This window comes from Sparus aurata, chromosome 6 (genome assembly GCF_900880675.1).
Source record: "Sparus aurata chromosome 6, fSpaAur1.1, whole genome shotgun sequence".
Classification (NCBI taxonomy): domain Eukaryota; kingdom Metazoa; phylum Chordata; class Actinopteri; order Spariformes; family Sparidae; genus Sparus; species Sparus aurata.
The window spans coordinates 10899687-10915198 of record NC_044192.1 but is presented as its reverse complement, the minus strand read 5'-3'; the positions used below and the strand labels follow the sequence as shown (position 1 = coordinate 10915198).

The following is a 15512-nucleotide window of genomic DNA, read 5'->3' as shown; positions in this document are numbered from 1 at the left end:
GTATTTTCTGTCAGACATCATCCATGTTGTGGATTGAGCCCTGAGTGTCTGTGATTATAACATGATCACTGGACTGTACCTCTAATCCACATGCACGTGTGTGAGCTGAGGACTTGTCAGTGTGGCGCAATGGCCTCCACTGCCGCCCGTCTCACACCTCCTCTCGTCCCTCCTCCCTCCCTCCCCCTCGGCAGATCGACCCCCTGGAGATGGACGCAGACATGCAGTCCCTGGGCAGCACCACCTGGCTCTTGGACCAGCGGGATTCCAACAGGCGCCCCGTCAGCACCAAGTACGAGACCACCATATTCTGAGGCCGGATCCCCACAGCCGCCCCTCTGCACCCCCTCGTACTTTCCCTCTCCCCCCTGCATCCGGTTCTTTATTTATCTCTCTCATACACACACTCACACACACACACACATATATATATATATACATGCGAGCCCCGTGCCTTCTCACTGTGATGGTATAGCATCCCTCAGGGCTGCCTACTCCTGCACCCTCCTTTGCCCTGCCCAGCGACCCACACCAACCTCTTTACCCACCATGACAAACACTCCTGCGGCTCTCCCGTGCCTCCCCAACACCCCTGTCTGGCAGCCTCCCTCGCCTGTTGCTGCTGCAGCCAATGGCGGAGCCCTGGAACGGATGATCCTGGACTGATGTCATTTTACAGTGGCCCTGCTCTTTCAACCAATCTGCCTCTTCCTCCTCATCCTCCTCCTCCTGACAACTTGCATCTGCCTCCAAATCCCCGATAGCTCCCAGAGGTTGCATCTTTATTATTTCTTCATTTTTAAAATATAGATTCTCCACAGGCAAAACAAGCATGTTAATTCTTTATTTAGATTCCTCATTAGTTTGACGTAACAGTTAAATTTCCAGAAAGTTTAAGTTTGTAATGTAAACTGCAGAGTTGTGTGAAATACCAAAGGGACCAGTGTGTAAAACTCTAAAGGAAAAGCTAAACTTTGGGGAAATGCGCTTATTACTTTCTTGTAGAGAGTTGGATGACAGTACTGATACCACCCTCACATCTGCTCATAACATGAAACTACAGCTAGCAGCTGGCTAATTTAGCCTAACATAAAGACTGGAAACAGGGAATCATCCAACCTGGCAAAGACAAAAACTTACCAAATCTGCCTGCCAGCCCCTCAAAACCTCACAGATACACATTTAAAAAATCTAGGAATGCAACCAAGGATTATTTTTATTATTGATTAATCTGTTGATTATTTTCTCGATTAACTGATCAGTTGTTTGTTCAGCAGAGGGTAAAAAATATTGATCAGTGTTTCCCGAAGCCCAACATGACATCCTCATATGGCTTTTGTCCACAACCCAAAGATATTAAGCTTACTTTCATAGAGTAAAAACAAAATGTAACCCTTCAATTAATCTTCTTTGTTTCAAACGTACACAGGTGTAAAAACAACAAATTGTTCCATGCAGGGTTATGGACTGTTTCCTGGTCTTGTGTGACAACTCCCTAAGAGCTCCCACAGTTTCTACTTTATTAGTTTTCCTGTTGCTGGCCATTTACAAAAAGATTGTTCAGAGGCAAAAGAAATAAAGCTATTGCATCAAGACTTCGACACTGGCCTTGTGTATCTTCCTGGAGTCCACGCTGCTGAGCACCTGACCCCAATCAGAAAATAGTCTGGCACTTTAAGATATAATGTGTAGCTGTTCTGCATTAAAAAAACTAGACTTATGTTATATAATTTGATATTTCCAGCAGTGTTCAAACCCAGAGAAAGCTGTTATTTTTTTTCAAGGTATAGTTTGTTCATGTAGTTGACTCTCACTATGACCTCTGCGAGACAATGTGATGAAAAGAAGTGAGACATGACTAAACAGAAGGTGAATTAGGTTTAAACATTAACTCCTCGGTGATCATTTCTGCCAGTCACGTCAGATAGATTTTCATCAGCAATGGGGGATGTTTAAAAATGTAGAGGAAAACTCCTACAATCTCACAATACTTATTTTGTTTAGTTTTGATTGAGACCACTAGTAGCAGAAAGTACACCTCGTTTTGTTTCTAGTATTTACACTCTGTATTTTAGTCCAGATTAAGAAAAATCGATACCACTTGCTAGTTTGTTCAGTCATGCATTCAAAAATATGATAACAAACTAAATCAACAAACATAAGTAAGCTTCAGAAGTTGGCTGGCTGATGGCAGTAGCTTCATACTGAACGTATAGATGTCTGAGTGGTATCAATATTGTCTAACTCGTCACAAGAAAGCAAATAAGTATTTTCCTCAAAAAGTTTCCTTTAATAGACCCTTTTGATATTGCACAGATTAAATATCTAGATTCCAAGCCTGTAAATAAAAGTATGATTTATTTTTTTTAGTTAATTTCAACATTTGTTTTATTCTTAGTTTACTGTATTATTTGATTGTTCGGTTGTTTTGCCTCAAGACAGTTATTATTTTTTTTCTTTCTCCATCTTTAGCTTGTCCTGTCTTACCAGGCATCTACCACTGTGAGGCACAATGAGGAGGCTGCTTTGCTAGCATGGGATGCAAGACGGACAATTAAACAAAACAGCAACATGCAGCAAACAACCTGATTATTTTTGTTGTTTTTGTTTATTTCTACGCATTTGTAAAATACTCATAACAACACGATGGATCGGTCATGAATCTGTCACTGATGTCTGAACTCAAAACGGACCAAGAACTGGAACCTCGCACACACAGGAGGACAACTTTCCTACACTTTACCAAGGACGACAGCCTTACTTTATTTTGGTTATCTATAATCGACCAAATCCCCCAACCTTTCCCCAGAACTTCCTGAATACTACCACCACCACCCAATAACTGCACGCCTCCCCCCCTGCTTCTAAAAGACTTTAAGGAAAAAAAAAAAAAAGAGAGACAACACTTCTGATTTCCTGGTGTGTTAAACTGACTGTGACTGGCTGGGTGAGGACGTTCTTACGATGGTACAGTGAGAGTGATCGCTCTTGGCTTTGTACTGCCCTGTCCGCAGTCTCTCAGCATTCATGGTAGCAAATGAGAGACTGAAAAATCAACAGCATCTTCTTCTTGTCAATTAAAAAGAAAAAAGAACACTGTGTTACAACATGGCACTATCCCTTTTAATACCTTGTTTTCTTTTCTTACGGTGCAAATAGGACAATTAGTGCATTTGTGATACCTTTTGATAGACGGAGGCAGACTGAAATATTTTGGTAGAGAATGATTAAGGACATTGATACAACCAGAGGCAAAAAAAAAAACAAGACAAAGATGTTACCACCAAAAAGCATATTTAGTGTACTGACATTGGTTCCACATTTCACAATGTTGGTAGTCGAAACGAGAAACGTTCTCAACACGATTTCATTTGACCCGATGCACAATTTGGCGCACATCTCCCAACATAGCATCTTATTATCATGATTACATGGGTAGGTATCCGTGCTGTTTCACGCCAATTTAATTTAGAATTAGGTACAGTACATGCAGAGTGCGCTACATGGAGATAAACGGCAGTGAAAAGATTTAATTCCGCTACATTAAAAGAGCCAAAATCTAAGTGTTGCTCTGGTGTCGCGTTAATGCGAATGGATTTGTTATGCTGAGAACATGACACAGTTTTTCTCCATGTTTTATTTTTTCTGATTTAGAGAGAGAAAAGAATAATTTCCCTCCTTGCACTGTGACTCAAAAAATTGCTCGTTGTGGAGTCGACACGTGTCTGTAGGTTCTCCCCTGTGTGCACTACCTGCTGTGCGTGCTGTATGCCTTGTTTCTTGTCTGTCCTCATGGGAGTTTGGACTGTTACCGTTACATCACTGTCCACCGTCCTTGTTTCTGTGTGCTGCAAAGAGAAGTGAGATATTGAGCTCCTCTCCAGAAGACGGTGTGGCTGCGGACTGACTGTTAAAGATGTAGCTGGTCTGTGTGCGGTACCGTGGCTGTGTCATTGCCACTCTGTTCTGACTGTTAACTGTTAGCTTCCACTGATGATGCATGTTGGCAGTGTCTTTTTGTGTTTTGTACCCTTTGATGCACTTGGCCTGAGCAGTCTTTGTATGTACTGTAGCAGTGTCTCGTCTCCTCTCACTCATCTGCCATTCGCTTTTTATGTTCCCCTCTGTTCGTTACACGCCATTCAACACAGCGATTCATCTCCATCCCCTCCACCGTTTTCTCCACTGTCGTCATTACTCCAGCATTTTGTCACGTATGTTCTCCCATTTTGTGCGTCACCAAGACAACCTGCTCTAGTATGAATGCATAATGTAAAAAGCATTACACTTTAATGAGCAGCAGCTATTTAAAGCAAGTTTTGGTGGCATGATATGGCTGTGCATGTACCGGTCTGTTTTAACATTGATGTTTTCCTTGTGTAGCTCACCCCAGCATTCAAGTTTCCGGACACCAAGCTGTGAGTTGAAGGGGAGCAGCCGATGAGAGTGTGTTTGCGTGTGTTGAGTTAGTGGGCAGAGCAGTGGAAAAAGAGGTAGAGAGAGAGAGAGAAAAAACGAGAGGTAAGCCTTATGCAACGTGCAGGGCCAAACCAGCGCTACTCTGACATTTTAGATCTCACTCTGTATTTCCCCCCCTGCTCCTCCACTGCCCCCCTCCTCTCCCCAATATGAATCCCAACACACACACGAACACACACAGCCGAAAAAAGGTAACCTGTTGTCCCACATCACTGGTTAAACAGGACCTGTGTATCACTCCTGTCTTGAGAGAGGTCAGTCAGTAAGGTCAAGTCTATCTCCTGGCCTCCATGTGACTTTCTGATCTTGTCATGTAGGTACTGTAATGTTTAGAGCACTGTAGACCATTAATGATATAGACCATTAATGAGCATTTCTATTGATTCAGGTCTATTGGGAGATAGTAACTGGGAATTATGAAGGGTTAACAGAAATGTAACAAAATGTAGAGGAAAAAAGAAAAAAAAAACAAAAAACTGTACCAGCATACAATGCTTTGCCCATGTTTGTGGACAGAGTATGGTTTGTCAAAGAAAAAAATGTGATACTGTTTCAAATTTCAAAGCAATATTATATTAATGAAATTAAATAATACAATGACAAAAGAATCCCTCTCAAGTCTGTTGTCAGAATTGATTTTGTTTTTATGGTTGAGTAGTAGAACACAGAAAGGAGCACTACACCCGCTGTTCAAAGTTTAAAGAGACAAATATCACAGCAACATGGTAATTACTGTACAATTATACTATCAGTGTTTCCCCTGCTAGAGAGAGATTAGTGGGTGGTGCAACTTCTAATCTCAACAAACGATTAGCTGCAGTTTGTGCCGAACACGTGTTATACTACAGTCACAGAGCTGAGCAGCTGATTTTTTATGCCTGGTGAAAACACTACTGCTGCGTTGATAGTATTTCCAGAATCCTAAAAGAAACCTCTGTTTCTGATGCATGATGAAAAAGGGTTTTAAATCCAATTTCCCAAGTCGTGACTCTTCTAAACCAAACAAGAAAATGCCATGGATCCTTGCTCGATCTGTGCAACACGAAGAAAAGATTTTATGTATTTGTTTTGTTTATAACACTAAAACTAAATGCGCAAGAGGGTTTGACATTTCTGGCGACCTCCGTCAGTGAATCAAGTCGCAGTTTGGGAAATGGGTTAAACATCTTTGTAATGTTGCAGCAGGCTGGATGTTTTATTCATGCGGTTCGAGGATCTTTTATGATTGTGGAAGAAGCTTCAGAACAGCAGGAAGTGTTGTTAAAAGATTGAATGGGTTTTCAAAAGATTGCCAAGAATTTATCTTGCTTACCTCTGTGACTGGAGCAGGTTTTTATCATCTGTTCTGCTCAGGACCGCAGCAGAGTCGGCCAGTATTAATGGTTAAAGAACCTCTATCAGGGATTTCGCATGTTTTAAGCCATTATTTGGAGCATTATGCAAACTATACCACACAGTTTGGATTTGTTTGTGTTTTGGCACATTCCAGGCATCCATTGGTGTGTATTTATTCCAGGGGTTATGTAAACAATGCTTGTGGACTCATACTTGAGGAGGGTAACCTTGACTCTTGAACGGCTATATTGCATAATTGGTGACTTTCTCGGCTGTGAAAGTTACACTTTTCCCTGAAGTGATGCAGTGCAGACTGTTCTTATCAATCTGTGGTTTAAGTGCTTTCCCACACTTTGGTTATGTAACGCCAGAGATGTTAAAAAATAGGAGGCAGACCACTTAAAGCAAATTGAATTCTGTAACGCCAGAGATAGTGTGACATTGATAGTTTAGGAAAGTTTGATTTGATTCAGATGTGATAATAATAAACAACTTCATTATTTTCTGGTCTGACATTTTAAAATAGCATCTTTTCTGCTGCAACTCTACTGGGCTGCTAGTATTTGCATCTACCTTCTGGGGACTATCACGATGAGCCATTGCTGTGCAAAAAACAAAACAAAGATGTGTTGGAGTAAAACTGAGATGACTCAACCCTCTTCTCTGGCACATATCCCACCCCTTCCCCCCAAAAGCTAATGTGGTCATACTGACGCAAGTGCGCAGTTGAGATTCACAACAGCTTTAAGCGATTTGGTGCAGCTACAGACGGACTTCTAAGTAGACGAGCAGTCGGAGGATTTTAAACTAATACACAGGCTTAACGAGAAAGGTGAGGTTGTTCAAACATTAGATATTAAAGTTGCATTTGATCAAGCACTCTGGTGGGATGAGCTAACAACGTCCAGACGTTTCAAGCTGAACATTTTCCAAGATGTGACTGATTATTCTATACATGGTTTTTTTAATGTCGTCAAAAGCGAAGTTGTGGTTTTCTCCCGGTTGATTTAATAGGATCCTGGTCTTGTTAACATAAAATTACTGTCGGCGTTGCCAAAATGGCTGCTGAGGGACAAGACTTGCCTAAAAGGATTTAGTGAACACATTTTGTGAGGGATTATTCAACACAAGCGTGAGTCTGATGCATTGTTTTCATACTGGAAATGAATACAAACCAGTGTCTTCCTGGAAGTGAAGGAGCAGTACATTAAGTCTTGTATGGTGCTGCAGTTTTTTTACCAGCTACTATACAGATACGATATACAGAAATTAGGTTGGAGACCTAATGGAAATATTTCACATTTCTGCAACGCAAATCTGTTCTCTTGCCTGGAGGTGATTGTTCGTGCAATGTCATGGTGATTTGGCCTCTAAAATAATAATTAATGCAGTATTTGTTTACATATAAGCACCTATGTCATACAGGTGTCATCCCACTAATACCAACAATTGAAGGGGAAACATTGATATTTTTTGGTTTATCAGCAAAAGTTGGGAAAAAAAAAACAAGTGAGAAAAAAGTGCACAATGTCTTTGGTGAGTTATATATAAAATATCTGTCAACATAAAGAAAAGAAGAGAAACCAGCTACACTTTAAAAACTAAAACATTATTTACAAACTTTGAGCATAATCTTTGGTACTTTGCTTTTTCCTGAGGGTGGAATCACGACATTAAGTAATCTGAGTTGAAAGCCAACACATTTGTTTTCCGGACAACTAATCTTTTCAAAAAACTTTTCTGAGTCACCATAAATCTCCTGTTGTGACTCACACTTAGTTTTCTCATTAAAACTTCACAAACTATTTGTAACTCTTGTCCGGGTGAAAACTTCTACTCATTTTGTTTCACAAAATCTATTTTTTTCATAATGTTTTGTGCAATCAAATGTGTGATTAAGATGAAATACAGGAATAATGATTCAGCACCTGCTCCAGGCTTTGATATAGACTTTTGATTTGAACTTATAAAAATATATGAATCTTTCCCCTGCAGACTGTAAATGTCTTTCCCTTAGACCGTGTCATTCCCCGTATTTACACGCATTCAACACCAAATGGCAGTTGATGTATCTTTTGAGTTCACCGGCGGTTGTCTGGGTCGCCATTAGACTAGCGTGAGTCCTCCCCGGTCTCAACCTCTCCAGGTGGGAACAGCAGTTTCCTGAGAATTGGAGCATAGAAGGGACCAAAGACGGTTCGGTTGAAGTGGACGATTCGCCCAAAGGCGGTTCCCAGCTCGGCCAGCTCAGCACTCACCAGCCTGAGGGGAGCGGGCGGCTCTGGACTCCTTTTACCTGGGCCGCCCTGCAGCATGGCCTGGAGGAAGACCTGTACCCTTTCTCCTACGTTTGATAGAGAGAATGATGTAGGAGCGGAAGAGAGAGAGAGGGAAGGAAGTCAGCTCTCCACAGCAGCTCACATCCAATTTTTAAAACCATGAATGTGGCCAGAGATAACCCAAACTGAATGACATTATTATGCATGTTTCTGTTGTTGGCTGAAAATGGTGCATTCCAAACATGTCAGCTCTTTATAGATTAAAATATACTATCAATATCTCAATCAAGATGTATTTTTAATACGTTTGAAGGGATTTTATTAACCTAGAAAAGTCCGAATTTTAATTCTCATCTGTGAAAAACCAACAAGCAATAAGTTGTTTTTTCCCTAATTGTGCTTGAGAGCTGAAACAGTTAATTAATTTAATAAATATTATTCTATGACTGTTTTAATAATCAATTAAAAGTGTTAGTAATGTTGTTCATTGCATCTTTATTTTTCCTATTTGATGGTGAGCTGATTGGATTCTGGTTTTGGACTATTGATTGGAGAAGACAAACTGTCAGGATGTCATCGTGGCGACTTTTTACAGACAAAATACTGATAGTAGTATTGAAAATAAATGTTAGATCCTGAACTATCAGCTTTTTACAGACTAAAAACAACTGCAACTTCTTTATGATTATGGTGTTACCAGCCTAAAGCACAATTTATATGAAGTACAACCATAACCTCCTATACTCAGGGTACAAACTCTGCATCTGAGATCTAATGTGGATTTCTCCCCCATTTGTACTTCAATTAATCATTTATCTAGGACTCTCGTGTTCAGCCTGACCTATGAGTGTGCGGACAGGGTTGTTGTGCTTCCACAGCTCAGATATTTGTCCCTTCAGCAGATCCAGGCTCTCCCGAGGCAGCGCTGCTCCTCCTCCCTGGCCGCTCAAAGCATCTGTCACCTGCTGCAGTACCGTCTCCCCGAGCCCCAGCAGCGCACCCTTCAGGTCAGCTTCCCTGCAGCACCAGAAAGCAGAATTACACAAATGACCAGGAGGTTTCATTAGATGTGGATTAACTCACAGGATCATGGAAGTTGATAAATACGAGTCTTTAATAACATCTAGGTCTGAAAAGAGATTCAGATGAAATAAAATGGAATCTTATTTAAGGTGTTAATTAAAAGTGTAAGAAATGCCCTGTGCTACATAATATTTCAGCTTGGACCAGAGTGTGAGCAGCTCTCGCATATCACCAGCTGCTGTTCCACATTTATCCACTAATCCTGACGGGGCGTCTCTTGAACAGAAAGAATGAGGTTAGCTGGATCCGTTCTGACAAGCTAGTTGGCTGCTGTCACCTCCATTGGGTTCCTTCTCATACGATACCTGTCCCCCATGACAGCCGGTACATGCATCACCAAATCCTCTTCTTACCTGGTGTGACTGCCCTCCAGCAGGGCAGCGACAGACTGCCTGAGTTTACCTACAAACCCCTGCAGAGAGAAAACGGCGCCCCCACACTGAGCGTTGGTCAGCAGCAGCACGGATGCCTCCAGGACCAGCATCTGGAGCCGCTGGCCCAGAGCGTCCAGGCGGGCTCGGTCCATCAGCGCGGTCTGTGTGTGGAGGTCAGGGAAGGGTGAGGTGTCAGGAGGTTACTCGCCTCAGCATAAATATGAGACACAGATGTCTGAAGGAAAAACAGTTCATACAAAAAGCTGCGCTGGATATTCTACAACAGTGATTCAGCTGTACGTGTACCAGAGGGAGAACTTTTGTAATTGCTAGAAGGTACATGGAAAGATTGTAGAGCAGCTTAACTGATTTAAAAAAAGGAAAGGAAATTATGTTATGAGTAAAACTGAGAGTGAGCGTTAACAATTTTAGCAAACTATCATCTGTGTGCTTGAAAACTACTTTTCATTCACTCTCAATTTTAATGACTAAACAGTTACCACGTTTAGCTAAAAGAAACATAAATGGTTGAAACTGTCAGGAACAAGATTTTGTAAGCAGTAAAAATAAATAGCTAAACGTAATAACCACTTACGATTGTTTACATTCAACTAGATAGATAAAAGTAGCTTAATGTATAAAGGCCTAAAAGAGATTCATTAATAAACAGTTCAAATAATGTTTTAAAATTGTTAAAGGAATATGTTGTTGACATTTCTTGCTAAAAGTAGCTTATTGTAAACAGCTGAAAGAAATAAACAGTTCATATAGATCGCTAAAATGATGGAAATTGTTTGCTAAAATGACTAGATCAATGATTAAATTGTTATATAGTGTTGAAATTATAAGATTAGAGTACTGTAGCAAAAACAGACTGAAACAGTTAGATATAAATAATGGATTAAGTGACTAACTTAGTAGTTTAATGTATAAATGCCTAAAATAGATGTTAAAAATGATAGTTTGCTTAAATTGTTAGCTAGAAGTAATATATAGTAATATATGGTTTAAATGAACAATTTAAGGGTAAAGGATAAAGTGTTGAAGTAGCTAAAGTAGATAACTTCAAGTAATAAACAGTTAAAATAGTTAAAATTAAGATACAACATAGAATTGTCAGCTTGATGTTTTAGACACAGTGTTGAAGAAGCTAATAGTAGTTAAAGGTATAAAGACTAAAGCAGGAGCTAAAAGCATAAAATAAATGTTTCAAACCTTCAGCTTCAGCTACTACAAATACAATACAGATGCAAATTTGATCAAACCCCCAAAACATTCAATTATGTGTAAACGTAATTGTGGGTTAACAATCTAGTTAAAAGTGTTAAATAAGTTCAGTATCAAATTAATCATTTGGAAGATGATGGGTGACGTTGACGAAGGGTTACTTGAGTTCCTCTGACAGTGCCGTGGTTACATCAGACACAGAGAGGCTGAGAGCCGCTGCTCGACAGCGCTACGTGAGATCTTATGTGTTGTCACATTCTTTAACAAGCTGCAGGGTGAGGAGGAGTGTGTCGGGAGACTGAAGATTCCCTGATAATCAATAAAATATTACTGGAATGAAAGCTGGAGTGCAGTGTGATGTAATTTTCGCAGGTTGCAGCTGACCTCGGGATATTTCTGGTCCCGTGGGTCCCAGTGTAGCAGACACATGTAGGCCCGGTTGAGGACAGCGGTGGCGCTGAGATGAACTGGGCTGTCAGGACCGGAAGAGTCAGACCGAGCTCTGACGGCCGACGCCTCTTCTGACGCTGCTGCCTGAAGCCAAGCCGCGGTGTTGTCCAGAGAAGCTGAGGAAGGACAGTGAAATGCAAAATGTAGGTAGAAAACAGTGACACATGATTAACATCCAGTGACACTGAATTGTTAGGAATCAGAAGGTGTATTCAGTGATACAGATAGTGGATGTAAGTCTCTGTTCAGGAGGAATGGGAACTAAAAACTGGTAAAATTACGCTGCCGTACATTTGCTTTACTTTGAAATCATCAATTAATGGTGTCTGTACCTAGATGAGAAAATTACACCTACACTCAGTGCTATAAAAAAAACCTCACAGCTGGTGTGAAAAATGGACGATCCTCCTACTTATTAACCTCATTAAGTAATTTGCTAACAAAATGAATTCTGGAGGATTTTCATCTGTAATAAAGAAAGGGAGAAAAAGACTTTAGTCCAACAGCTAACGTGACTATGACTCTGTCAGCACTGAGGATGCTGTCGCTCTGCCAATGACTCTGATTAGCCGGCTGCACTTAGACGGAACAGAGTTCACTGATTGGCTGTCCGGCTCCAATCTGCGAGAAGCTGAAAAATGGCAGGATGGTGCTTTAGAGCGACAGAGGTCAAAAATCAGTTTAATTGAAAAGTGAAATATGCAGTGACCGTAAACTTCGCAGTCACAAAGTCACCTTAGCCGTCCATCACTCGCGCTGTGTGGCAGGGGCGGTCTCACCTGGCTGCTGGTCCAGGATCTGCTGGAATTTGGCTCTCTCGTACTGCACGGCCTGCTGCAGGAGGTGAGGCCTCAGGCTCTGGATGGTGAAGTTAACCATGTCCGTCTTCATCAGGCCTAAGACTCGGAAGATCCCCCTGAGGGAACGGAGGGGGAATAAGGTTCAGGTGAAGCAGCTTTCACTTCATTTATGAAGCAGAAAACATGCTTTACAGGAAGAAGAAGAAGACGAGGGGAGAAAGAAGAGACAGAGAAGAAAATGTACAGAAAATAAAGGTAGAAACCACAAAAGAAAATAGCTTTTCACAAAATGTACCCATTTAAATTCAAGACAAAATCTATATGTTGGTGTTTTTTTCTCCAAGCTCTGTCTGTAAAGGTGTTTTCAAGCTGCTCCTCACCTCAGGAGCTCCACAGGGTCCTTGAGCTCCCTCAGTGCTCTGACCTCTGGGTCGCGGACCGGTGCACATAAAGAAGCCATGGTATTAATGACGTATCCTGCCAGTCTGTGGAGATCCAGAGCTCCGTGATTGACTTCCTGCTGGATCAGCTCCATGTCCAGCACCTCGTCCATCTGAGACCTCAGTCTGACGTGAGCGGGCAGCAGCAGGGACTGAAGCATCTAACAGGAGATTTAAATACAAGGCTGCCTTTAGTTGAGAAACATTCAATAACTCACCTAAAAAAGTGATGGTTGGACTATAATCAAGTAAGGATTGATGGGACAGATTGATAAATATTGGTAGAAAACCCTGTGTCAGTCCGATTCTAGCCAGTAGATCAAAAGAATAGTTTGACATTTTGGAAAATACACTTCTTCAGATTATTTTCAAGTGTGAGGTGAGAAGACTGACAGTGCTGGAGTCATCATGAGGTTACCAGGTAACCACTGGAGATTCCAGGAAGTGACTGGCCCAGAAATAGTTGGGCAAATAACACCCTTTAACACCACGGTATGTCTGTAATATTCACTGGATAAAGTCTAGATCTTCATGAATGAATGAAATGGCGTACCAATCGCTCTAAAAACAAGGATCAGTGTCCTGTCTCCATGGAAAACACTGGTTCCAGTTAAGTATCGTGTTATATCGAGTTATTATTACCATCTCTGTGAAAAGCAGATAACTCTGATGAAGTGTGACATCTCAGAGGTTCCTCTGTCTTCGTGTTTCTGTCTCTGTGTCATTTGTCCGGACCGTCTACACTCTGGTTCTGATTTCAAAGTATGTGAGAATGAACGGGGTCAGAGGCCTCAGTCGACCCGCCTCCCTCTCCTGCTGCTAATATGTCTGATTCGATGCCGTACACACTTACAGTCTTGACCTCCTGGAGCAGAATGACAGCATGATCGTAGTTTGGCGGATCGCTGTGCAGCTCCTCTTGCAGACAGTCCCAAAACGCCCGGTGAACAATCTCCGTCACTCTGCCCTCCAGGCTACAGGAGGGAAAAACAAGTTAAATAAAAGAGCTCACCAGAGACTAAACCCTCAATTAATTTTGGAAATAGAAGTAACCCAAGGTCACTTGAGCTGTGGTGGAGTGTTTTTCCTTGCCTGTCTGTAGGAGGGCTCTGGGGTTTGAAGCAGAAGTCTCTGTTCACCACGATCTCGTGTGCGAGGCTCAGGTTGGAGACGCAGTTTTCCAGCTCCATCAGACTGGATAATGAGGCGGTGGGTGGGCTCCCTGACACCACAGACAGGACACACACACCCACAGATAATTAAAACTGCCATGGTGGTAATAATTCAATTACTAATGCTCCCTGAACGTGTCTGAAAACAATAACTGCCATAATAAAGCTTCGTACCCGTAGGAGAGTCAAGTTTTTCCAGACAGGGGAGGTCAGCGGGGGAGTCGTCCGCGGCCTCGTCTCTTTGATTCTGCATCTCAGCAACAGTCTGGACATTTAAACGAGTCGGGAAATAATCAACAACACAGCTCGGTGACATCGGACATTTTGTTTCTTGTTGCGTGTAGCGTGAAAATATTAAGCGCTGCAATTATTAGTAGATTAAGCAATTACTCAGTCAGCAGAAAAATTCATCTGCAGCCAATTTGGTAATTGAGTAATCGTTCGTCAAACATTCAAGCCGTCCAGATGTGAAGATTTGCTGCTTTTCTTGGTTATATATGATAATGAATATCATTTATTTTGGTTTTGGTCTGTTGGTCAAAGAAAGCAAGATATTTAGCCACATCTAATTCAACTGTGGGACACTTTTGTGGCACTTTATACCACTTATTGAGAAAATAATCATAAAACTAATCAACAATGCACATAGTTATAAATTGCAGCCATAAAATTAATATAATGGCACTCAAAATATGATTTAAGAGTTGAATAGACAGTGAAGGAAGATGACTAGATCTGTTTCTTAAAGGGTAACTCCACCAACTTTACATAATAAAGTGTGTTCACAGGTCTTGGGCAGTACTACTGCATACAAATGTGAAAAAAAGTAGTTGAAAGCTTCTGGTGGCTCCAGAAGAAGCTGCATGTAACCTGATAAACTGCCTCCAGTGACTGTACTCATATAAAGTAGTTGAGTAAATTGCAGTTAGTTACATTCCATGACTGGTTATTCTCAATTTTGACACAAAGATTTTTATTTTTACTGCAAATGTACATTGATCACTAATAATTTAATGGTTTTTTTAAATGTTATTTATTTTGTTTTGGATTCTTGGATTCTTTTTTACAATATTTTATACTGATTTTTATTGACATTTTACTGTTGGTGTTATTATTATTTTTATTATTATATAATTATTTTTTTAAATAAAAATTGATACGCAACATTTTAATTTATTATGTTAACTAATTATTTTTATTGCAGTTGGTGTGCATTAGTCTCTGAAGCTATTTTTAAGCCATGTTTTCTAACTTGTAAAGTACTTTGAATTGCATTTTGATTTGTTTTAAAGGCGCTATATAAATTAAGTTTGTTTGATGGATTGATTGATTATTATTAGGTAAAAGATATATTGGTTGATCACTTCAATACACCATGCATCAGAGTTTACCTGTTGACATTTGACAGTATTCAGTGTTATTGATCAGACAAAGTAACTAGTTAAACTTAGTAATTAGGCAAGATATCAAATAAATGTGGAGTAAAAAGTACAATAATTGTAGTGGAGTAACGTTACAAGTGTTGTAGTAAAAAAGGCTACCTCAGAATTGTACTTAAGTTAATTTACAGTAGTTGAGTACCTGATCCTGCTCGTTACTTTTCACCACTAAAGAAGAGCTAAGAAGATCAGTTACGATACAAAAACAAACAGAATTGGACATTAAACGTCAAACAACAATGTAACGACAACAAGACGCTTCGTGTGAGATAACTTACCTGTTGTTGGTGTTTTGATGAAAAACTTTCACAGATGGAAAATATAAAATAAACCTGCTGACGCGTTCAAACTCTTCATGTGACGTTTAAAATCCACAAACATCAAAACACGAACGTTCAAGTTTAAATCTGGACTGAACCACTCCAATAGAGGTG

General features: G+C 40.6%; 2 protein-coding genes across 13 annotated transcripts in view; one reads left to right on the top strand and one right to left on the bottom strand.

Moving 5' to 3' along the window:
- Nucleotides 1-8575, top strand: part of anks1ab (ankyrin repeat and sterile alpha motif domain containing 1Ab) — a 49357-nt gene extending 40782 nt beyond the window's left edge. For 3 of the 12 annotated variants that reach the window (XR_003984450.1, XR_003984451.1, XR_003984452.1), the window contains 2 exons: nt 195-773; nt 2473-4657. Coding sequence is in view for 9 of the 12 variants with exons in the window: in XM_030421155.1 (XP_030277015.1) it covers nt 195-666 (472 nt within the window). In the remaining 3 variants the exon portion in view is untranslated. Of the gene's footprint in view, nt 1-194 lie in introns of all 12 variants that reach the window. The other 9 variants (XM_030421164.1, XM_030421162.1, XM_030421160.1 and 6 more) reach the window with 5 other exon arrangements.
- Nucleotides 5106-15512, bottom strand: LOC115583913 (T-complex protein 11-like protein 1). The gene is made up of 10 exons (XM_030421165.1): nt 15357-15512; nt 13814-13904; nt 13560-13689; nt 13321-13441; nt 12408-12628; nt 12007-12143; nt 11162-11343; nt 9530-9711; nt 8935-9110; nt 5106-8158 (listed from the first exon to the last, which is right to left on the bottom strand). The coding sequence occupies exons 2-10, from the start codon at nt 13890-13892 to the stop codon at nt 7926-7928; spliced, it is 1461 nt and encodes a 486-aa protein (XP_030277025.1). The 5' UTR covers nt 13893-13904; nt 15357-15512; the 3' UTR covers nt 5106-7925.

Bases quoted from the DNA above. Each gene is read 5' to 3' on its own strand.
- LOC115583913 (XM_030421165.1), bottom strand. From the start codon at position 13,892: ATGCAGAATCAAAGAGACGAGGCCGCGGACGACTCCCCCGCTGACCTC. The intron at 13,690-13,813 runs GTACGAAGCTTT...CTGTGGTGTCAG, and splicing joins AAAACTTGACTCTCCTACGG to GGAGCCCACCCACCGCCTCA. The intron at 12,144-12,407 runs GTGAGGAGCAGC...CCGTTCCCTCAG, and splicing joins GACCCTGTGGAGCTCCTGAG to GGGGATCTTCCGAGTCTTAG.